Below are 25,595 nucleotides of genomic sequence, written 5' to 3' on the forward strand. Positions count from 1 at the left end.
CAGTGTTTAACAATTTAACCAGAGATGGGTGTTTTTGTTAAATGTCAGAGGGTTCTTGTAGCTGTGTGCTACATAAATAAACTGGTGCCAATGTATATATGTCAAATTTAGGCACATCAATCATTACTTGACTGCAACCTTTAACTCTTAATGAAAAGAGACATCTGATGTGAAGACCTTGAACTGTTGAGGGTTAAGACTGATGTAGGCAAGATGATCCATGGCTCCTGAAAGCCTAGGTAGGAGGGCTTCTCCTTCAGCTCATGTTAAAGAGGGACTCCTCTTATCCCCCACGGACATGATGAAGAAGAGTATAAAAAGGCGCCTTTGATGATTTTGGTTGATTTTGGCGCTATTATAAATGAATTCTGATTGATTGATTGATTGAAGGGGTATAATGCACAATGTATGTGAAGGTTTTTATGTTTTATATATGTGACATGTGTGAGCTATAAATACGAATTATATAGAGCATGATCTGTCACGAGAAGTACATGTACAGCAGTCTGTTTTTTTAATTAAAAGGATTGAAATTACACCAGCCGTCGATTTCACCAAACTCATCATAACTTAGGATTAATCTTAGGACTTAGGACGGGTTCAGTTCCGTATCAAAATACGTAGGACGCATTGAACCCATCCTAAGTTAGGACGGGTTACTCGTCCAAACTCGAGATAGGATTGATCCTAGCGTTTCGTGAAATCGGCTGCAGAGGTCTTAATGACAATGGACTCTGTTGCCCTGGTTTTGACCTTGACACCCCTTCAGACAGTTTCCCTTAAAGGAACACGTTGCCTTGGATCGGTCGAGTTGGTCTTTGAAAAGCGTTTGTAACCGTTTGTTATAAAATGTATATGGTAAGAAAGATGTTTATACACGCCCACATGACGCCCTCTCCACCAATAGGAATAGCGAAACTGTCTGAGGTATTTATGAATACGAATTATACAGAGCATGATCTGTCACAAGATATACATGTACAGCAGTCTGTTTTTTTTAATTAACAGAATTGAAATTACACCAGAGGTCATATGGCCATGGACTCTGTTGCCCTGTTCTTGGCCCAGGTACCACTTCGACAGTTTCCCTTAAACCACATAAAGATGAGACTCCGAGCCAAGAATCAAAGAGGTTTGGGACGTGGCTTCTCATGGACCAGTCAAACCTTTATCAAACAACTGAAACAGTGGTTGCTTGCCCTGACAACCAACCACAATATGCAAATTTCTTACTGCACGACTCTTGAAATTGTGAACCAAGCCTTGTGTTCTGATAGTTTCTGATGTGGCATATTTCACACCAATTTAAGTTGAGATTTCGCATAGGTTTTCTCGTGCAAGTTCATCGTTTTACTATTTGAGTGAGAAATTACCTCTTTCTCAAAAACTACATTGTACATTACTTCAGAGGGAGCTGTTTCGCACAATGTTTTATACTATCAATAGCTCTCCTTTGCTCGTTAACAACTACGTTTTCATGCTAACAATTATTCTGAGTAATTACCAATAGTGTCCAATGCCTTTAAAAGGACACATGAGATAGCAGGGGGAGCGGGAAGGGAAGGGGGGATGGAGAGGGGGAGAGGGGAGATAAATCCAACCATATCTGTGGAAGTGTGCAGAAGATAGCTAAGAAGGAGAGGTTGAAATTTTCTGACTAATGACGCTTCCTGTTTGTGATCTATCTCTGTTACCACCAAGTGATACATAGTTTGTGCGCTGATGAGTGCATAGATAAAGAGCCTGCCAGTAAACTGCATACGTGTGTATTCAGCCTGGGCGACTTTTCTACTCCACTAGTCGCGCCTCAAGTAGTTGCGACCTCGTCACTAGTCGCAACTAATTTTTAAAATTTCCAAGATGCATTGCGACTAATTGTTTGCCACAGGCGCAATTATAAAGTAACATTTGGGCTGAAAGGCCCTAACAATCGAGGAACATTACGAGTTCCCGATTGCAGATGCTTGTTAGATGTACACACATTCAACTAGAGAGAAATTAACACTTGTAGCAATATAGCAGCCAGATAGCACCAGTCTACATGTAACACATCAGTGAGTACACCACGCACACCTCACCTGGCGATGAAAACCCCTGCACAACTCATCAGCAAGGATTACTCAGTTATCACTAGTCTAATCCCTATGGGAACTCATCTCTACTTACAACAACAACATCAATACCAGCTCAAATGCCAGCACTGCCAGAAACAAAGTACACCCCACCCCCACCCCCCCCCCCCCCCCGCCCGCCCACTAGGGGGAATCAGGTAATGAGAGGGGGATTTAGCTCAGGTTTCATCACTTGTGACTGATAGGCGAGCATTTCAACAGATGCAGTCAGAAAAGTTCTGTTGACCCCTAAGCGTACCTCGCCATTAGTTATGAGGCTTACACCTACTACCAGACTAAACAAAACCAGCTCGGGTGCTGTGTGTATGATCCATCATGAACAAAAGTTATGAAACTTTTTTGGGTATGTGATAGATACGCGTACCTCAAACACTTCAATACAGTGTAACTGTAAAAGACTAGTGCAGTTTGACTCAGAATCAGTTCATTTGGTTGTCACCAACAAACAAACTTGTTACTTCCTACACCATGAAAAAGCTTCAAATCTAACCTAAAAATATGACATTTAGAAGACGAAAAAAAAAAACATTTCGGGAGCGAGTTTCTGAAGTATGTACATGATGTTTGTACAATGTTCTTAGAAACAATAATGATTAAGTGTCTTGATTAAGGACACGAGTGTCATGACTCTCGAAACCCACCTGATCAGAAACACCAGAGTTCAGTCTGGTGATCTTTACCTCTCGACATGCCACTGTCTACAATACGTACATGAGTACTACATGTACAAGTACACGCTCATACAGTGACTAAAAATGTTCATGGGGGGACCACCAGAACCTCCAACTTGCCAATCCGGATATCAGCTCAGGAGCAACACCGCCACTCAGATCTCCCGCAACCCCCCCCCCCTCCCCCCCCCCCACCCTACCCCAAACAAGTACAAGCAGCTGGTGGTTTATGACTTATGCTAACAAGAGTCCGGGTTCACCTCACTACTGCGCTGTATACGCGCACTGCTTGAACTCCCCTTGCCCCCTTGCGATAATCCCTAATCGTGATCAGCCATTATGTTAGCAAGATAGCTTCTCAGTGAGTATTGGGAAGTCATCAAGTGCTAAGCCTGACTCACTCTATATCCCTTATCTATAGCCCTTATCCCCCCCCCCTTGAATCCTCACTCATTTTTTTTTCTTCTTCATATTTCATGTTATCATCTAAATGGATCTGTGTCAGCAATGAAATTAGAACTCTCCCTGTGACTTTCTAACGGCTCTGCCGAATTAATCCGGTTGGACTTTTAGCGGGTATCAATCCATTAGCTCAACTTCCCCTTCACAGGTTTAGCACGCAAATGTTAGTGTAGGATGCCAGGATTCTGAAGCTAAGCTCCCTCCACGTCTCAGAAGGAAGGCCCCCCTTTCATGCTGCTCCCCGTCCCCCGATTTATCTTCATTAGGGAGAAATTTCCTAAACATGCCACGTTCACGGCGACTTCTTGGTTAAAGCGTCTTGTTATAAAAGCAGTCATAATAAAACATCAATGATGACATGACTGGGTCAGGTACATGTATATATTATCAGATTAAAATGTAAGTCAAATACGCCGTGATTTATGACTTTGAATTTGCAACCCCTAAAAGTACAACCCAATGGAATTGCAGCTTCTTCCACAGACGAACAATATTTCACAGTAATTCCAACACTTGACGTGTTGTTTACAGTCAGTCATGATGCAAATATTTGTCAACAAGGGATGGAGGCCACTCCTTCAACCCGACGAAGGACAATAATCCTTAGGCTGTCGAAAGAGACAGGCCTGGTAAGAATCAACAGTAGTTAATCCTCCATGTTCCTTAAAGGATAATTACAGAATTGTTTTTTTTTTTTTAAACAGCTGTTGGCAATGTAAGCACTTTATGTAATCCACCAATTAAATAAATTGACAAACCTGAAGAAGTTTGAGAACAATCGCCCATCTGGATCACGAGAAAATAGGGACATTTTGCATGACATCGATTAAAACAAAATGAATAAATCGCTCACTGAGCCTCCAAACAGGAAAATAGTTTTATTTGTTTCTTATCAAATATGACATTTCAGACAGAAATATTTCAAGGGATGTTTTCTACTACTGTATCAGTTTTATGTAAGTCTGTGATCTTAGACGATTTTTTTTTCTTACCAATTCTGTAATGATCCTTCAAGAAAGCGTCCAATTGCGTCACCTGGTTGGATGATACATTATGACAGAACAACCACGATTGCTTTGTCATTTTTCTTTTCTTGTGCCCCCTACCCACCCCATCCCAGCCTATTTCACACCCTATTCCTGTCGTCTTGGTATGATTCAACTTTCTAAGAATCCTTTTGCGCAAACAAGGGAAGAGCTTTGAGTGATACGAGCATCTGTAAACAGATCCAAACAGATCCTCCAGAGGAAATCGTTTCATTGTTCACAGAGAATCAAGAGAATTACTCCAGTCAGATTTAATCAACGTGAGCTCGGAGTTGCTGTTAAAAAGCTTCAAGATAAACAACTTGGCCAGTAGAACACAACATGACAACATGCCCTGTTGACACTTGAGACTTTTTCGGGGAAAATAAGCAGGGGGTCCACATCGTGTGAAATGTACCTCTGCTCAAACAAGCACGGGTCCCTTTTAAGACCACAGTTGAGACCAGCGACTGAAGAATAAAACATTGTGAAATTTACACCTCGATCGTCTGTGCTTGTTGTTTGAATGAAAACTGCAGGCTTAAACCAAGGACCTTCCACGTATGCGTGCAAGAAAAACACATGGTGCAAGTAAATCAAGTTGCTCGACCAATGAAGTAGGCTACCATCCGTCAAAAAAATAATTGAGTCAATAATAACAAAAAAGAAATGAGCATTATTCTTTATCCCAATGCAAAATTAACATCCATTAAATTGTTGCAGTACCAGCTGCTAAAACATAGGAATCGAACTGCCTCTAGCTACCCGGCAATCTCGCTGGTCTAGTTGGTGGGACACTGCTCAAGAATTACAAAGGTGGTGGGCTTGAATCCCACTCGAGTAATATGCCAATGGGGTGATATTTTTCACAGAACTACATGTAGGCAAAGTACTGAATTTACAGTGCTAACACACATCGGTGTACAGTGTATGGGTAAAACCAAAAATTAATTTTCTTTTTCCCCGATGCAAATTTAACATCTATTAAAGAAAGGAGCAATCTTTGAGGAAAGGTAAAACTTGAAATCAAAATTTGAAACTTACTAATTTTCAGTTCCATGGATTTCTCCAGCCTGTCGACCCTCTCGCTGAGCTTGCCGAGCATGGAGCGTAAGAATCCAATCTCTTGGTCCTTCTGTACGATGGTGGCTTGTAGCTCCCTCATTCTCTCCGATGATGTCTGTAGGTAATCCTTAATACCCTCGTAGCTGCAGACTTCGCGGTGGTCAGATACCTCCTCCTGGGTACCGAAAAACGGGCAGCCAAACTTGTGGTGGTCACACTTACACAGGTTGCAGTTCTGGAGGTGCGCTTCCAGATTCTACAACACAAAAGAATTCATTATGAGATTCATAGTCCTGAGATGAGCCCAATTTCAAAGTGCTACTTAACGGTAAGCAAATTTTCATGCTTACTGTAGCAGACAAATTTGCTAATGCATGCGTATTTCAAATGGTTAGCAGTTAGCAGAAAAATTAGGGGGGCCATTTTGTGTGTTCACCATGGATTTGCATTGTGACGTCATTTATTTTCCTGCAGTAAGCACCGGAAGGTCAGCACCCCTTTTGGTGTGCTTTGGGTTAGCAGCGCTATGAAATGGAAATCGCACAATAAGCACAAAAATAGCTGCAAAGAAACTCTATAAAATTTGGCCACGGAGACATCAAAGGCAATTGCCTCCATGCCCAATGGTCATTGTCTTGGTGCCCTTGAAATGTTCTAATTGAAATTTACAATTTCCTCGTAGGGTGCCCTTTACCAATACAAGGAGCAAATGCCTAGGTGCCTAGGATTCATATTTTGAATTTTATTTTTTATTTTTTATTTTTTTACTTTTGTAAGTACCCTACACTACTAAGGTGCATCATCATTCTTACTACAAAATAGAGATGAATATGGTCCTAATAAGTACGTTTCATAAACACAACTTGCCACAGTTTTAAACATTTGCACTTCAAACGTGTTCAGATGGTTCATTTATGTATTTAAAACTCTCAATTAATTGTTCCTTATACAGATGATAAATAACACAGCTGCGTTGAAGAAAAGTAAAGTTGGTGAATATGTTTTCATTTATTTTATTTCTGAGAAATAAGGAGATTTTGAGAAATCCCCAAAAAATGCCAGTGTAATTTTGAGCCTTGATGTCAAAGTATGGACATAATTGTCAGTGAAGTATTTTCTTTCCCGAGACAGTATTTCAAACAGAAATTGTTTCTTAGGATACATGTACATGTAAAAAATACACGTACTGTACCAAGTTTATAAAAATTAGGGTTCCTCATTCAAAATTTTCAAAATATTTTCCAACAATTGCCATTCTTGTGAATAACATCTTCCTATTTACGAACACAATTTAAGTCGCAGATTTGAACAACCCCAAGTTAAAAACAAAAAAATGTGTCTTCAATTATTTGGGAAATTATTCTAGAAGTTATATTTAATTGTGGAAACCAACACCATTGTCTTGCTAATTTGTGGGATCACACTAGTGCTTATAATTTCACACCCTTTACATTATAATTTCACACTTTCACACCACAGAATGCAATTTATTAGGGTCACCAACCCAGGATCCCCAAAATTTAGCGCAATTAGCCCAGAGGGCGTTTCCCTAATTCAATTGTATGTTACATAAGCAATTCAGTTAGCACACCCATTGCAATCTGAAGGACACAAAAGATAGCGATGACTACAAAAGTTACCAAAGGGAATTCAAATCAACATTAGGGAAGTCTTCATTAATGAACATGTTTGAGTGTCTAACCGCACTCTTAATTTTCTTCTCGTCCCAGAAGCTGGAAACTATTCCGAGAAGTTTAACGACAACGAGGTTGTTCCCTTGATTCTAATGTTATAATGTCCACATTAAGATGAGGTGTAACATTGGTTATTACTTAATTGGTCTGTAAAGCACTCAATCATTTTCCAAGCCTATTTTTACAGAGGTGAGTTGATCCAGCTACATTGTATTACTATTAATAATCAACTTGGTTTAATCCATCTGAACTGGGCCCAATTTCATGGCTCTGCTTACCGCTTAATTCTGCGCTTAGGATCCCCATTCTATACGCTCGCACGGCAAGCGCTGATTTTCTGTGCTGGGTAAGCACGCGCACAAGCCAATTTCCCGCTAACTCGTAAAATATGCTTGGCATAAGTACAGAAATCCCTACTTTTACATTTGCTGTTTCTTTGCAAACTGTAAGCAGAGCCATGAAATTGGGCCCTGATCATGCAAAATGGATCAGTCGTGTGTCAAAACAACAAAAACTGAAAAGTTTTCAGTAATTTCCTCTTGGTGTGGAAATGAAGCTCACTGAATGTACAGATTGGTACATTTTAGAGGTTTATTAACGTTATCAAGACCACTCACAAACCTAAATCAGTGGGAGACTTTTGAGACGCTGATGGCAGCAGACATGACAGTCCTTTTTTGCGGCACTCGAGCGTGCATGCACATACTCAGTATTGCGCCTGTAGGTCTGTGAGCATGCGCACTAACTTTGAAAATGGACTGCTAAAAGTCTCCTTTTTGAAATATGATGGACACTACAGGAGTGCACTGTTTGGTTTGGCTGTATACAGATAAAATTACCCAAACCTAATGGTGTCACAGTATTGTGTCCACCATATCTCAAAATGACTTATTGTACTGAAGCCCAAGACATCTTAAAACCCACCCCTCTGGTGACTTACCATCTTCAGAATCTTGGGACAGTCCGGGTTGTTGGGGCACTGGATTGGTGCATAGCTGCATTCCATCTCATGGTCCCTGTGAAGGATCAACCAATAGCAAACAGAGAGCAGAGTTAGCATCATTTACATATTTGAATATTCATCACTCACTTTTGAAGTCAAACTTGATGAACCCAACTGGAGGAGCAGAAACCTGAAAACGAGAAGTTTAAACTTGAAGCTGGTTGAGCAAAACATGATGATGAAAAATGAGGTTTAGGGAACACTTTGAATCTTCCACACCCACATCATGGAAAAGAATGTGTTACAATGTTACGGCTCTCTGATTTCCTCAAGTACACTGTGTAGTCAGCCAGATAACTAATGGTTAAGTAAACATATTATTGTTAAGAATTCCCTATTACCATAACTTACAAATAAAGAAAACAAATTCTTAATGCTTTCAAGAAAGAAATAATAATTTCTTGCTCGTATGTAAGAGTTACAGAGCTCAATCAATCATCACAAAGTCCAGAAACGTAATTTTAAAAAACATGATGAAAAACTTGAAACTATAAGGAAACAAAACATTAAATATACAATTAGTCATAAAATCCATTATTCATTTTAAAAGCAAGTGACAATGCTCACAAAGACGAACTCATTCTCGAGGTGATGGTCGCCACACATCCTGGATAAACGTTCATCTGGGTATTGGTTCAATAAAAAAACAGCGTCTAAAAACAATCCAAAATTATAAATAACACACATAACGATGGAAGAAACTAAACCAAAATGACCACACCGTCTGAGCGGGAGTGACAAAAGTCTGACAGGTACAGCGTTGGTTGTATACGGTTGCAGACAGAAACAACCTGAAGGGAGAAACAGAGCAACCTATGTATGTACATACCCATCCTATTCATACACGTCTAGCCTTGTTTGGGAGGAGTCCACAAATGAAAGCTCGTTATAAAAATTATTGTCCTGGGGAGGGACTAGAGATAAATAGCGGACTTAAAATACCCCCTCCCCCCCTCCCTGAGATGATCCAGCCAACAATGATGTTGATTTCTCTCTATCGAGGGAGTATCAATGACTCAATACAAAAAGGCCATAAGGCTGAATTGGTCTTTAGAGTTAATTAATAAACACCCCTGGAAGCGGATTAGTGTGAACATTAAATCGCTTTTTAAATCGAGCTCAAATTTTGTAGCTAAGCTTTGTCCTGTTGACAGAGTGGTTGTGAGTCACTCATACCTATAAGGTACGGTGCTTTTTCATCAATTACTTGTATCAAATATTACATCTTTTGTTTGCCTGTTTGCTCATCTTTTGGTTCTTGTTAAGTAAAGGCAGGTTCATCCTCTGATTACTACTGAACACACTGTACAATCAAACCCTGCAAATTACTGGAAACTTAGGTGGTACGGTTTGATTGCAAACTACCAAAAAAAAACAGCTGTGTCATGGATTCTTGCATATTTTGATTGGGGCAATTAAAATAAGCAAGAATAGTGATGATAGTAACAATGTGTAATAGATGTTAAATTTGCATCGGCGATAAAGTACAGCTGGAAATCAAAAATGTTTTATTTCTCTATGGTGATGAAAGCCAGAGGGAACAGAGAAAAATTCCTTACATGTATGGCGCTACCCAGGAATCGAACCATCGAACCAGGGCTGCAGTCACTAAAGCGAAGGCTTTACATGTGCTAGCCACCCTAGCCAAGATATTGTCAATGACATTTTTTGAGATATTCTTGTCTTTTTACAGTATTTTAGACGGATATAGTAATCTGGATGATTGGTACTGGTATGATTCTTTTAATCAGTGTGATTTAACTTTTGTTTTCATGATTTCCACTATTGCTATGATTTTCTTTACAGGCAATGGAAACCTTTGGTAATTGTCAAAGACCAGTATTCTCACTTGCTGTTTCCCAACATACACCAAGTGTATCCAGATAAGCAAACCCTGGTACCATTATGCCATACACATCCATTCAGAAATGTGTATGGGTGTTCACCATCTCTTACCTAACTACACAAAAGCTTGCCCCGAACCATGTGACATAGCAACTGTCTCTATAGTCTGAGAAATTCAAATGTAAGCGCTACATTGCGACTGAGCAAGTCATTGAACCAGACATTTTTCAAATCTAATGCGCAAATGGCTTATTGGATGAGCATTTTATACATGTACAACCGGTAAAAACATTTCAACGAAAATACACATGCAACAGATGGCATGATTGACATTGACCCCTCTGACCCCGGGCACTATTCACGCGCCATTAAAATCACGCACATAATTTTTGCCAGATAACTTTCTAGTCAGCAGATGTCCATCGCTTTAACCCCTGATTACAGATTGTATCGCGTACTGACCCCAGACCTGCGTAATTCTATTGCTTAAATATGCTTACATGACAAATGCATGACAAATGTACACAGATTACATCTGCACAAAATGTGAATGGTTAAATGGAAGATAAGACCATATAGGGATCATAATGACTTTAATTGGATTTCAAAGTTCAGCTGAACCCTGACGTGGCTTGTGATGTCACGTCTGCACAAATGTTCCATATTTAGTACAATAGAAATTCCTGATCTCTCTAGGACAAGACTTAAAGGCAGTGGACACTATTGGTAATTACTCAAAATAGTTTTAAAAAAAAACCTTTCTTGATTATGAGTAATGGGGAGAGGTTGATAGTATAAAACATTGTGAGAAACAGCTCCCTCTGAAGTGACGTAGTTTTTGAGAAAGAAGTAATTTTCCACGAATTTGATTTGGAGACCTCAAGTTTAGAATTTGAGGTCTCGAAATCAAGCACCAGAAAGCACACAACTTCGTATAAAAAGGTTTTTTTTCCTTTCATTATTATCTCGCAACTTCGATGACCAATTGAGCTAAAATTTTCACAGGTTTGATATTTTAAGCATATGTTGAGATACACCAACTGTGAAGACTAGTCTTTGACAATTACCAATAGTGGCCACTGTCTTTAAAGGGTACAGACAAAAACATAGACCAACATGGTTATGAAATTTACATGGAACCTCTACTGATTTACACAGGAAGTGTTACGGCCGAGCAGTTAAGAGCACCTAAATCAAACTCTGGTGTTTCTGATCAGCAGAGTGTTGGTTCAAGTCCCAGCCGTGACACTTGTGTCCTCAAGCGATACACTTAACCATGATGCTTTGTCCTTCGGTTCGGATCAGAGCATACTGATCGAAACGTTGAGTTGAACTCAACGATTCTTTTCAGAACCAACCCAACTCATTTAGAGATTATCATTACATGGTGTTACCGCAAACCTTACTATATCAGAGTCATACAATTGGGGCCTTGACCCTATTAAACACCCACCCCAATCCCCATAAACAGATTTTTTTTCTTTTTAAATTATCATAATTAAGACCCCAAAAAATAGAGGATACACTTATTACCTTTCCCATCTTCACCTTGACCTTCCGAGTTGATTCTGTTTGTGTGAAATTTTATCAAGATGTACCTCACCAAAATATGATAACCTATCTTGGCACCATAATTGGATGATAGATTGCCAGTAAATATTCTACCCGACTCCCCTATGGGACCTGGTCCACCAGATTGTCTACACGAAACCAAGGGAAGAGCAGAAAAGCAGTGCAAGATTATCTATCAAAGGCTACTAGTGTAAATTTGCAGGAAGTATTTTTAAAGCAGTAGGATTTAAAACTTTGCATGGTGGAAATACAATAAAGTAAAGGTGTGCGGTAACACCATGTACATGAAAATCTCTAAATGAGTTGGGGTGAATATTTCACAGGAGTTGAACACAGGTCAACTGTTGTGTTCACCTGTTGCGAATTTGTGAAGTCAAAATTTGTATTGCATTAATTCACATTTGTATTCGCAGGAAATATGAACCAGGCTTAAGGCACCTTGGAATGACTTTCGAAAAGTTCATCAGGATTTGCATTTACATTATTAACAATGGCCATTTGTAACGCGCCTTATTTCTCAACTTGACACTCCTGGCGGGGTTATGAGAAAATGATGTTGTATAGTCGGTCTTGGCATAAATTAAAAAGATGCAAATTAGTTATCCAAACAGAGTTACATGTAAGCATTGACAAAAAAATCATTTTTAGTTGTGATTTGAAGTTGGTGAGGGAGTTTTCCTGCCAAAGGCTAGGAAAGAGCGAGATCCAATGGTGTGGCCCCGAAACAGAAAAAGGATCGGTGTCCACATTGTCTTGCATATCAACCCAACAATATCTGCTGATTCAAGTAATGACAGATTTGTCTTATTTCATCACATACAGTCATCTCACAGCTGAGGCCTGAATCCGGCTGCTGGGGTGTAAATACAGCGGAGTAAAGCTCTTCACCTTTTGTGCTGTATATAAGTAAACTGCTGTGGGTGTGGTGCGGTATCACTCACACAAAGCCTGTGTATGATTGACGCATGGTGAGTGTATGATACAGTGCAATGAACTACACCAAATTCAATTGAACAAAACAAAGGCTGAGATTTGCCCCCTTTCTTCATATAAATTTTATTTTAAAAAACCCAGACAAATTGAATACTGAGTTGCTAGTTCATATCACACTGATAAAGATTAAAAGGACACCAATTTCATCAAGACAATCTCTAGTAGAATTTCCTCATAGGTTGGCCATTACCAAGGAGAAAATGCCTTGGTGCCCTTGCCCTTTCAAAAACAAAGGCCTGCATTTCAAGAAAAACGATGACAGGATCTAAACATACTTCAGTATCAAAAGGTAAACACAACAAGTTCTTATATTGCTCAATTCACAATAACCGTCCCAATCTGCTTTACACATAGAGTTATATATAAGAACTAAAGGGCGCACTGGCCATTTTCTAAGTTGACAAAACTGGCATCCCACAGCGTGTTTGTGTGGCCATTTTGTAAGTTGAACAAAACAGCATCGCGTAGCGTTCAATAAACACAAACTCCAACGTGTGTTTCATATTCAACGCACATACATAATGGCGCGCGCGGGTCTCCTTGCGGTCCCGTCGCCTTTGTACAAGAAGTATCACCCGTGCGCCCTCTAGTTCTTATATATTACTCTATAGCTTTACATTAGTGCCCTGGTCATTGGGCCAATGACAATCCTTTAATCTTTCTCAGCTCCCTGGGGAGTAAACAGCCTGGACAACTGTAGCGCTGCAAATGCTTTTTTTTCATAAAAAATATCAACCTCTACCCTCGCAGGTACCCATTTATACCTGTGAGTGAGGAGACGCAATTATAGTAAAGTATCTTGCTCAAGGACACAAGTGTCATGACCAGGAACCCACACTCCGGTGACTAAACCACTTGGCCATGGCACCTTACAATCTCTTACAATTCTAGACAAAATTATAATAACCTTCTTGTCTGAATTCCTTGAATCATTCAATAAGTTAATGTAAGAGAAGCGTTAAAATAAAGTATCTTGCTCAAGGACACAGGTGTCATGACCGGGACCCGAACCCACACTCTGCCAGTGATTTTAACCACCAGAACTTGAATAACGATGCTCTAAAACCACTCGGCCATGACACCCTACACGAATGTTCCTAATGATTACACTCCAGATCCTTCAACGTCATCTATCGATCAGATAGTTTCCTTCTCTCCTTCTCAACCAACATCAATAAAGGAAACCCGCCGAGCTCCTCATGTCATAATAATCTTACATCATTACCAAACTGTCTCCGCTGGTACCCATCAAGGTGATGCCGAGTAGCAGTGACCACAAAAACCATGCCGGGCGTCTGTCACATTCAGTTAATCTCGCATCTCTTCCTGTTAGTTGACTATGCATTATATCAGGCACGGGATCCCAGATTCAAATTATTTCTCCTTTCAAAGTTATTATTACTAGCGGGATGCCGCGCTTCGCGCGGCACCCCGCTAGGATATAAAAATCCTTTACACAATTATTTCGAAATGTGGGTGAGGTTGTTATACGCCTCTCTCAATATTTATGCATGGCGTCATAATTCTAACCCAAAATGAAGCTATTTCGCACGTCCACCACTACTTGCAGTGGCTGTACCCACCTCGTTTTGGGTTAGACAGCGTACCTTATGCATCTAGAAACTATAAGGCTCCCCCGTGATCCTTATAGGGGTCTAATATGTTGGGCCTCCCTAACGTTACACGTTTTTCAAATCAGCGTTGATAGGTGAAACTGACCGTTAGCCAGCAATAACTAAAGTTTCTTTTGTACTACACTACCAAAACTTTCTCCACACACTCAATATACATTCATAATGCTTGCATTTCCTTTTTAAAAAACATCGTCAAAAATGACATTTTTACGTCCCACGATACATAGCGTTGCTACAGCACTATAAGTAAAGCGAGTTTTTGGAACATGCTGTGTGCCACAAATCTAATTTATCTACTGTTTTTGTTTTCGGGGGGCGGGGGCGGGGGTGGTAAGAGCGTAGGCCTCTTTTTAGTTTACTCTCATCTGAATTGGTCTTGTAAACTTTCTGGTCAATAGGCTGCATGTATAACGGGAGCACTTAACGTGAACGTCAAAAAAGTGTTTTGCAGGCAGAGATGCCAAGTCCAGAGGCTAGCTATGTGTGAGATTTTTCAAAGCTCAACCCCCATCCCCCCGGAAAAAAAATTGCCAGTTTAAGAAGGGCTTTTTAAATCGCCGCTCAACCTTTTTTTTTTTTTTTTTTTTTTTTTTTTTATAAATAAATAAAACAATGTGAAATTTAATTGTGGACAAAAAGTGTTTCAAAATGCATCAAAAGCCTCCTCAGAATAATTAAAACTCACTTGAGGTACACAGGAGATGTTGATGGTTAATGTGGAGGTTCGATTGTGTCAGATTATATCCTTCCAAACTTGAAAAAAATAGACTAAAAATGATGTCCAAAATCAATCGCTCACTTCTTCTGCCTGTTGTGTCTTCGCTAGTGGAGCGCATTTCAACGAATTTGCTAAAAGAATCGGAACAAACTTGTGCGCAATAAGCGTTTTGCGCTCTGCCGAATTAGAGCTGAACCTACTGGATCAGCAAAAGCGTGCGCAATCTGCAAATTTGCGCTCTGTTTGTACAAATTTTGTACAAAAAATGTCGTTAATTTTTTTCCCGATCTCGCCCCAATAATGGTTGATGTGCGTGTGAGCGTGAGACAGAGCCCAAATGCGTGAGTCTCACGCCTAATGCGTGAGACTTGGCAGGTCTGGTTTTGTTTTATTGTCACTTTGGGCTTATTGCATCTCGCGAAATTTGAACGACAAACGACACAATTTCTGACCGCGTTCATGTTCACGCTGCTCTAGGAACAAACCTCCATACATCCCATATCTCTGGAACCCTATATCGTACAAACTAAATAAAAACGATAAACTCGTCCCCACTCCTTAATTTTCTCTAACTTATTTCACTTTCAGAAAGCATGTCAAGTCATGTTTAGGGTTTGTTACGTCCAGTTTGGGTCAATAGACAAACTCCTAAAAATGTACCCCATTCAGCCGCACGAGGTCTCTTTTGTTAATATTATCTCCATGAGTAACCAACCCGACGGGCCGATGGCTAAATTAGGCTTCAAAATGGATTTGGCAAAATTTACATTCTGAGACCTGACCGACACACTGCTCTAACCAATTTTGTGAATGGACTTATTCAAAAGGAAACTTAATGTCGTTTTGCTTAACAACTTTGACCAAATGCAAAGCAAAGTTCTTTTTTTTACAGCTTCAAAACAGCCTTTGACGTGTGTGTATAAGTTTCACCATGAGTAAGGAATGGTTTCACAATTCTACCGCCATGGTTAAACTCTGAAACTGCAACATTATACCTCCATGAACAGACCGTATTCTAAAACGGTATTCATGTACCCATTTGAGTTTACTGGCAAAAGGTCCAAGGTCGCCACCCACTGTCAACCTAAAGTGGTCCCACGGCGACCTTCTTCACCAAGCAACAGGTGGCCTGTCTCAAACCAGACAACACACCACTCACAATACACTGACCAGAATGGCTCTTTGTGTAAGGCCCCCCCCCCCCCCAAAAAAAAAAATGTTATTAATTGTAAAGTTCCCTTAGACACCTTCCAACCTATAGCCGGCCCTACCCAATGTTTCCAAATTATTAAGCTTCCGTTTGATCCCATCCTTGTTCATCATGATAATTCTCATGCCGTTTGGAAGTGAATGCTTTTTTATAAATATTCTCCATTTAATCTTTTCAACAAATGAGTCACCCGCAGAAGGATTTCTAGGAAGTCTGATAACAACGTCGACCAGTGGTTGACACATGGTCACCTGCGAAACATCAATCTACGGTACTTAATCCATTCAATGCAAATTCGGTCAAATTCGTGAGATTGGTTTCGGATTTGTCCTGGCACCCAGCCTCTTCGACCCTTTCGACCCTGCGCGGCAATGAATGGACCAGTCCGGAGAAGCATGCTTAGTACAACACGAAAGTAACCTGACCAAAAAGGGCGGATCGAATGGCGGGTGGGCGGGCAAGGGGCAATGAATGAACCAATCCGGAGCACCATCTGCGAAACACTGTCCAATGAGTCGCCTGTCAGAAAGATTTCTAGGAAGTCTGGTAACAACATCGACCAGTGGTTGACGCACGGTCGCCGCCCAAACTTCCTCCAATCACATGACTTGTAAGTGCGAGTTTGGATCCGGGTTTTGCAGACTTGCAACCCGACGTCTGAAACCACACAAACGTATTGAATTCCACACAAACAACCGTGTTGGATTCCACAAGGATGCCATACCACTGGACCTTCTAATTTTCAATCCAAGATGGCGCAGGTTACGCTTTTAATAGTATAGATTATTACCCGGACGGACAAAACAGATTCTGGAATTTCCTTCTCTACTTGAATGTCATTAAGTCCACCGACTTTAGCTTGATGGATTTAATAATCGTGATTCACTTCAGGTTTTCACGTCAATAAATCATGAAAAAGTTCCGTTTTGGTTCAGCATGAGGAAATTTGAACGAGTCAAATCAGTAATTGATATTTTCTCCGGTTAAGTAATAATATCCTCTATAAACATATATAAAAAATAAATCAATACAAGGCGCCACCTGTAAATTGAAAAAAAAATTTGCAATGTCATTCAAAACCTTTCAAAATACGAATTTCTTTAATAGGAAAAGTGATTTTTTCCCCCAAAGATAAACATCTGACATGTCTGACACAAATGCACAGATTTTGAAGAATAACATTTTTGAAAAGTCACTGATTGATTCGCGCAGTTTACACCTTTGAAAGGAATAAGTTAAAAGACCAAAAATAGGAAAACAAATTTTCTTGTGGTTTGGATTGATCTTGATCTTGATACTTTACTGCACAAATCGCCTCAGATGTGGCTGTTGACGTGCAGTCCCACATGTATCGCTAAATTTTGCACTTTTCTAGCATGATCTTAAATGCTGGGACATCTGGGGCCATTTTTGCTTCTGGTTGTAGTTTGTTCCATTGGGGATAGTGCGCGGGTAGAGAGATTGTCTGTAGCAGTCCTAGTTTGTTTGGGGGATTTGACAAATTAGTTCATGAGATGAGCGTGTGAGCTTATGTTGATGTAGTTTAACTTGCACCTCCGTTTTGAAAGATATAATCTATCCACTAAGAAAATAAATTGAGGGTGTGTTCCATTCATGCGACCGTGACTAAAATGTGCATCACGCTTACAATGTGAACTGAAGGCTAACAAGCACAAAAACTTGCTCAGCACAAAATATTTTTGCTTAGCAAAATAGGTAACCAGCCAGAACACCATCCAGTGCTGCGATTGGTACCTCGGTCATTTTTTGGCTTAGGCAAGAAATTACCAATAGTGTCCAGTGTCTTTAACAGCTTCATGAAACTGGGTACGCTTAATTGAAAAGCTGTGCACACATTCACTTCAATCTGTCTGTCTGACCAATCATTTTGCAGTATCCATAATGATTATTCAGAGCATTGGACAATGTTTCGTTACAGCTCTCAAAATAAAATTGAACTATTTTTTATTAAAATATATTTTTTTACACATTTTAAAACACTTTACTTCGAACATGTTTCTTCCTCCATCCTACGAACAAACTGCTTTGTATGAAGTAAGATAAGTAAATCTAGACTAATATTCATGGACTAATTAGTGCTTTTGCCATTTTTTTTTTAAGATGAACATGTCTGAACACCTTCTCCTCAGTGAAAGCATGCGCAACTCCGTTGTTCGTTGGAGTGGATTGCACCGATTTCACCACCTTTACTGCAACAAGAGGAAAATCTGGAACCCTTAGACTACCATGACTACAGCCTTTCAACATGTTTTTTGTTTACTTTTTGTTGTTGGAATGTTCTTAATTTTGTCCTCCTTTAACCAATGAGGGATAATGCGCCAAAAGTCAAGAAAGGATTTTGATATTTTTATGTTATTTTGGGGTGTCATCTGAGAATAAGCACTGTATATTGGTGCTTTCCTGAGTTATGTGACGGAAAAAAGTATACAGTGTTAATCACACATGACATGCATGAGTGTAGGGTTAAAAAATGTGTACATTGATAGTATTCTTTATCCCTGATGCAATGATTACGTCTATTTAAAGTATCCACTTTCATTTATTTATTTGTTTGTTTGTTTTATGAAGGTTTTATTTCAGGGTTGGGGGGGGGGGGAGAGTGGGGATTTTACTTCAAACTGCCTGTCAACATTATTTCAGCAAACACTCCTCAAAAATTGTCGGAGGGGAAAATTCAAATTTACTCACAAATAACGTGTGACCTCCATCCTACCCCCCCCCCCCACCCCCACCAAAAACACCTGTCCAATCTTGACAGGCTCAACGCAATACACTTTTCTTTTTTTCTTTTTTCAAAACTGTTTTGGCATCTTTCCCAAACAACCCGGGGAGCAGCCCCTGGTGTTCAATTTCATACAGGAATCGTTTTATTTCCCACCCGTCCGTACCCAGGTGTGGGAAGAGGGCCAATGCAGTATTCCGATTAGTGACTTCCAAAATTACCTGTGACGCTGATGGACAGAGGTCAACGCAAACTAGACTCCTCCGTGGATCCCCCCCCCCCCCTCCCCCAATGTGTTTTGTTTGCACTAAGAAGTATAAATCGGCATCCTGTATTAATTGATGTGGGTTAAGTTGTCTAAATATACATGGTGAGAGGAAAAAGAATACAACAACAACATGGTGGCCTGCGTAATTACTCCAAAGAGTGTAAACTGAACATCTGCGTTGTATCTCACTGACCCAAGGTCAAGGAGTTGATTCGTTTTCCTAGCAAAGTGACGTGCCTGACAGAATTACCTTCCAATTACGTCAATTTCTTCCAAGTGTGAAAAGTTTAAGTTTACTTCAGAGTTTCTCGCAAAAACAACCCAAATACTAAAAGTAAAGTGTTTTGTTACTTTATCTCTAACATGTTTAAGGAAGCAGTGGCAGCTTTTCGTGAACTGAAACCAGGAGCTCCTTTAAATTTGCAAACCTTAGAGGAGATGAACCAATCAGTTCTCCTGAAGACGAGCAGACAGAGTACACTGTTTAACACGTCAACGCTAACCACTCCTTTCAGAGCCAACACTCCTTCAAAAGAGGTTTACACATGGTTGTACCCGCATGCGAAGCTTCAAACAGTACTTTAGATCAGATTAAAACGTGGATAAAAAAGTGGTGACGAGGTCTTAAACAGCTATTTAAAACCGCGAAGAAGGCAACCAAAAGGCGACATTTGAACTAGATATTTCATAGAGTGGGGTCCTACTTTTCAATTGACTAACACAAAACCACCTGACCTGTCGAGTCATGAGCTTACGGGCTTGACACTAAAACTACTGGCCTCTTAAAGCCAGTGGACACTGTTGGTAATTGTCAAAGACTAGCCTTCACAGTTAGTGTATCTCAACATATGCATAAAACAACAAACCTGTGAAAATTTTAGCTCAACCGGTCATCGGAGTTGCGAGATAATAATGAAAGAAAAAACACCATTGTCACACGAAGTTGTGTGCGTTTAGATGGTTGATTTCGAGACCTCAAGTTCTAAATCTGAGGTCTCAAAATCAAATTCGTGGAAAATTACTTCTTTCTCAAAAACTATGGCACTTCAGAGGGAGCTGTTTCTCACAATGTTTTATACCATCAACCTCTCAAAATTACTCGTCACAAAGAAAGGTTTTATGATAATAATTATTTTGAGTAATTACCAATAGTGTCCACTGCCTTTAACCTGTGGTCCAGTGTCAAAAATTCAAGCCCTGCATAATGTAATCTGAGAAAATCAAATGTTGAGAGATATTGAAATAATCAGTATAAATCCCTTCTGACTCCTCCAGATATTAAAACCAAGTCGTATGGTTCCCGCTCTTTCCAATATGCAGCAGTTCAGATATGGAACAGTCTTCCAGAGGTTGTTAAACAGGCTGGGACATCAGAACAATTCAAAACCTGAATGAAAACATATCTGTTTACTTTACAGCGCATAGGGACCTCATGGTGATATAATAATTGTTCGTTATTGTTATTAATATATCTCCAGCATCGCAAGCATGCTACCTACCTGCGTTCATTGACTCTGAAAGTACACGGGCAGCCATCTGGATCTACCTGGTACTCATCCTGTATGCCGGTCCCCGAAGGCTTGCAGCCATTACGACAGTGTATGTACAGCTCCCCGATCTGTTCACTCACTGCTATGTTGTTGACCACTACTGCAAGTTTCATGTCATCCACAGGGCATTTATCTGCATTATGGAAACGAAAATGTATTGCGAGGAAATAAATGTCACAATCAATCAAACTGAAAAATACAAAAAATAGTTAATGGCCTGACGTATCGACCCTAGCAGAGTCTTTCTGGAGGGCTAAAAGGGAATGAAATTTAATCTCGGTCCAATTTCATGGAGCTGCTTATCCCCCCAAAAAAGCTAAGCAAAATCAACCAATGCTTACCAGCCTTAATTACTAGGTCACACATACAATTTTGGACTGGTATCCTGCTTAAGTAGTAGTTGTTAAGCATTTTCTCTCTCCCAAATTGGGCCCTAGACGAATTTTTGACAAATGATGCTTGTTTCAAAACGAACAAGAATGGTCTGTTTAGAAAAAAAGTTAAATTTCACCGGATTAAAAATCATAAATAACTATTTTTAATAAATTTGAGACAGTTGCATGAAAAGATGTGGCAATATTTAAAATTTAAATCTGAATATGATGATCCAATTACCCAAAAGTCGGATCTAGCATCTTAAAGTCATAACACACTAAAAGAAGTCGCTGCACTTTCTTAATTTTGATTCAACCCAAACCCCAAGACACTAACTTGTAGGAGCTGGCTCATTCTTGTGGCTCTCCTGTTTTGATGAAGCGCTTGAATCACGGTGTTATTGTCTATTTTCAGCCCCAGACAGACAGGTTTACAGGGCTTTTAGGATGTGGTCATTTTCTTACCACTTACCAATTAAGTCCACTCACTCAGTCTCTTTCTACTAGATATACAAGTATTATTTACACCTCGGAGCACTATCTCCTTTTCGTAATAAAAAACACTAGACGGTACACCTATCATTTTCAAAGTTCTCCGTAATCAGACTATTTCATCTTCCAAAGGGAAACGCATTATTTTTTTCCAGTGACAGCACGCCTGGAAGTGAATTGTACAAACAGGGTTTGCCCTCAACTTTTTTTTGGCAAAAGGCCAGCAAGACCAGCTTGGTTTCACTAGTTTATATTTCACTTTAAATACGGATGCTTTCTGGACAAGCCAACTAGAACACAAGGAGTGAGTTTTCATTGGTCCTCAGCCGCCTGGAATTTCATTGACATGTACAAGCAGGGTTTGTGTTAAACGTTTTTAAGGGAGTGGCAAGCAAGACCGGCTTGGTTGTCATTTCTAAATACCATCGCCGTTTCACTGGTTTATATTTCACTTTAAATACGGATGCTTTCTGAACTAGCCAACTGGAACACATGGAGTGAGTTTTCATTGGTCCTCAGCCGCCTGGAATTTCATTGACATGTACAAGCAGGGTTTGTGTTAAACGTTTTTAAGGGAGTGGCAAGCAAGACCGGCTTGGTTGTCATTTCTAAATACCATCGCCGTTTCACTGGTTTATATTTCACTTTAAATACGGATGCTTTCTGAACAAGCCAACTAGAACACAAGGAGTGAGTTTTCATTGGTCCTCAGCCGCCTGGAATTTCATTGACATGTACAAGCAGGGTTTGTGTTAAACGTTTTTAAGGGAGTGGCAAGCAAGACCGGCTTGGTTGTCATTTCTAAATACCATCGCCGTTTCACTGGTTTATATTTCACTTTAAATACGGATGCTTTCTGAACTAGCCAACTGGAACACATGGAGTGAGTTTTCATTGGTCCTCAGCCGCCTGGAATTTCATTGACATGTACAAGCAGGGTTTGTGTTAAACGTTTTTAAGGGAGTGGCAAGCAAGACCGGCTTGGTTGTCATTTCTAAATACCATCGCCGTTTCACTGGTTTATATTTCACTTTAAATACGGATGCTTTCTGAACTAGCCAACTGGAACACATGGAGTGAGTTTTCATTGGTCCTCAGCCGCCTGGAATTTCATTGACATGTACAAGCAGGGTTTGTGTTAAACGTTTTTAAGGGAGTGGCAAGCAGAACCGGCTTGCTTGTCATTTCGCTAGACCATTAGCGCTGTCACTGGTTCATATTTCACATTCAATACAGATGGTTTCCAACACTGAACTAGCCAATGGGAACACTTAGAGTAAATTTCATTGGTCCTCTGGGCCAAATTTCATAAAGTCATAAAAAGCCCCATTATAATTTTAATTAGCAAAGAAATTTGTCCAGTAACAGGGTGACAGGGCTTTCTCTCATGCTGGTTCTTGACTTTGGAATAATCTGATTCTTAATATCTGTAACATGTCCTCTATTCATAAGTTCAAAGAGGCCCTCAAAACCCACTTTTTCACAGCTGCTTTTCATTAATTTTGTGTTTCTTCCTTGCATCACTTGTGATGGATACCGGCACACTATACAATGTAAGTGTTCATATTGTTATTATTTATTATTAGTAGACATTTCTGCTAAACAGCTTTGTTAAATTGTGCCCTGATGCCTTAACTAGCATTTGGCCAGCGAATCGCTGTCAATGGAAAACGTGAGAATTTCATTTTACAAAGGGCATTTCCATTGAAAACTCTTCATATCTATGGGTTACGTTTGAAGGGACACCAAGACCAAGACAAGAGCACCATGCAGTGGGGGCACGGCTTCCGTAAGGCCAGTGACAGTGTCAAATTATCTCAATAAGCCATTTGTGACTTACAGTAGATTAGATTAGTATCTGATTCAGTGACTCGCTTCATCATTCAGGAGTCTACTTTAAAACCAATTGACAAATTCAACATAATCAGTTTTCAGTAATATGGATTCTGTTTCCTCCGTCAAAAATATGGTTAATATCTGACGCAAATTCTCCTTGCGTGATAAAATTTCCAGTTCAGATACCGTAATGTATTATTTTAATTAATATTTGATCGCCAAGCTAATAATCTCTGTCTAATCTTTAGGACTTCCCCCTCCTACAGCCCCCCTTTCCCGTTAATAGATGGGTGCGAGGAGTGTGGAAATCTTCAAAGCAAACCTGGCACTCCTGTGAAAGACACTTCTGTCTGATAACACCACGAAGAGAAAACCACACAGGCAACGCTAATTAAGCACTTCCTGAGATTGGAATACTTAGGATGTTTGCACGCACGCACGCACACACAAGAGGGGTCATGTGACACGTGTCCCGGCCAATCCCCCCCCCCCCCCGTCAGCGAGTCGGACTGGGAGTTTTGAGAAAAAGCCCCCACGCTGACAATTCGTCCAGCTGGGCATATAGGGGCAGTAGGGGTGAGTAGCCCCACAGGAAACGAAGAATCACACTGAGGGTTAATACAAGGTTACCAAATTTCAAATCTCATTTTAGCCTTTGATGTTTCTTATTCCCTCACACAGTCTTTCAATGCACTGCTGGGATGTAATCCACTGTTAGGGGGCAGTACTGACAGACATTTAGCAGGGGAAAAAAAAAACTACCAAACGAAAACAAACTGTCCCACGAGCCTAAACTGTCTTGAAGGCAACGCTCCTTTTAACATAATCACTTCTTACAACATCTAAATGTCATCACGGCCACAAATTTGGGTCATCTTGAAAGAGGCCAGCATTCAATCCAATCCCACGCCTGGAGTGGAATTTCATCTTCGAGAGGGAAGGACGTTTTCATTTTGTGAAAACTCTTAAAGTCAATGAGAAGGGACATTAAGGCCAAGACCAGGGATCGATTTCATAGAGCTGCTTTTAAGCTGCTTTTAAGCTGCTTTTATGCTTAAAAGCATAAAAAGTAGCTATAAGAAGCACAATAATTAATAATTATGCTTACTAGAACAGGGTTACCAGCCAAAGTACCAAGTCACATGTACCATTTATTTTGTGACTGGTATCCTGCTAAGTTCTGCTAAGCAATGTTTTATGCTTTTAACAGCTCTATGAAATTGGGCCCTGGGCCCCCAATGGCCTCAGTTTAATTCCAGGCCTGTAATCGCTATTTAACTTTAATTTTAAATATTTCAAAATAAATTCACATTTTTAACATGTCTATCACAAAGTGAACTATCATTTCCGTCTGTACACAACACTGATTGAACGAGGCAGCTCGCTCTAAATAAAACCAAATAATTCATGACTCTTGATTTGTTGAGATGTAGAACATAGAGCCATTCCAACAGCTTTATTCCACGTACTGCATCTCCTTGGAACTCCTTGCCTGGTGGATGTTCCCCCCATCCTACAATCTGGATTGCTTTAAGAGGAATATCAATTCCTGCCTCCAGCTCTCCTGAGTTATTTCCATGTTCAATAATGTTCCTCTTGTAGCCCCCTTACCTTGGCTTGTTTTGGGCAAACATGCAAAACAAAAAATAATAATAATGAAAAAAAAAGATACGGACTAAAAATAGTTGACTTACCATGCTGCCTGGACGTTACGCATGAGCGACAGTAGGTATGCTGTAACCAATCACATAGGGGGAAAAGAAGAAGACATGAAAACAAAACAGAACATGAGAATGGTGATAAAAATAGAATGGAACCCTTGGAAAGGATTTACCAAATGGCAGCAAGCACGTAAGTCATCTAAGATGGGACAGGAAATCAAGGTATTAAAAGATTTAAATGAATGAAAGCTTTGTGTGTACCTTGATGTTTTAGTTTTTTTTAGTTTTAATATAAACCCTGGGAAAGACCTGCAGCTGATTTCACGAAACGCTAGAATTAATTTCGGAGTTAGGACGAGTAACTCATCCTAACTTAGAATGAGTTCAACACGTCCTAAGGTCTATGGTTACATAACTGAGTTCGTCCTACGTCTAAGATTAAGCCTAAGTTAGGAAGAGTTTGGAGAAATCGAAGGCTGGTCCCTGGCATTGTCTTAAAAATGTCACTCGACCAAACATTACGAATTAGGTTGAGGAATTGCAAAAAGCAAATCAACTTGAATTTGGTATTAACGAAATGCACATTAACATTTTCTGGGGGACATCAAGGCAAACAAATGAGTATAGTAGCCAAAATGAGTTTGTCG

General features: G+C 40.0%; 1 protein-coding gene across 3 annotated transcripts in view; it reads right to left on the reverse strand.

Moving 5' to 3' along the window:
- Nucleotides 1-25,595, reverse strand: part of LOC139944335 (E3 ubiquitin-protein ligase TRAF7-like) — a 130,628-nt gene that overhangs the window by 55,438 nt on the left and 49,595 nt on the right. For all 3 annotated transcript variants that reach the window (XM_071941331.1, XM_071941332.1, XM_071941333.1), the window contains 4 exons: nucleotides 24,982-25,021; nucleotides 20,535-20,718; nucleotides 7,990-8,065; nucleotides 5,335-5,611 (listed from right to left, as the gene is read on the reverse strand). In XM_071941331.1, coding sequence (XP_071797432.1) covers nucleotides 5,335-5,611; nucleotides 7,990-8,065; nucleotides 20,535-20,718; nucleotides 24,982-25,021 — 577 coding nt within the window. The remainder of the gene's footprint in view (nucleotides 1-5,334; nucleotides 5,612-7,989; nucleotides 8,066-20,534; nucleotides 20,719-24,981; nucleotides 25,022-25,595) is intronic.

This window comes from Asterias amurensis, chromosome 11 (genome assembly GCF_032118995.1).
Source record: "Asterias amurensis chromosome 11, ASM3211899v1".
In the NCBI taxonomy this organism is placed as follows: Eukaryota; Metazoa; Echinodermata; class Asteroidea; order Forcipulatida; family Asteriidae; genus Asterias; species Asterias amurensis.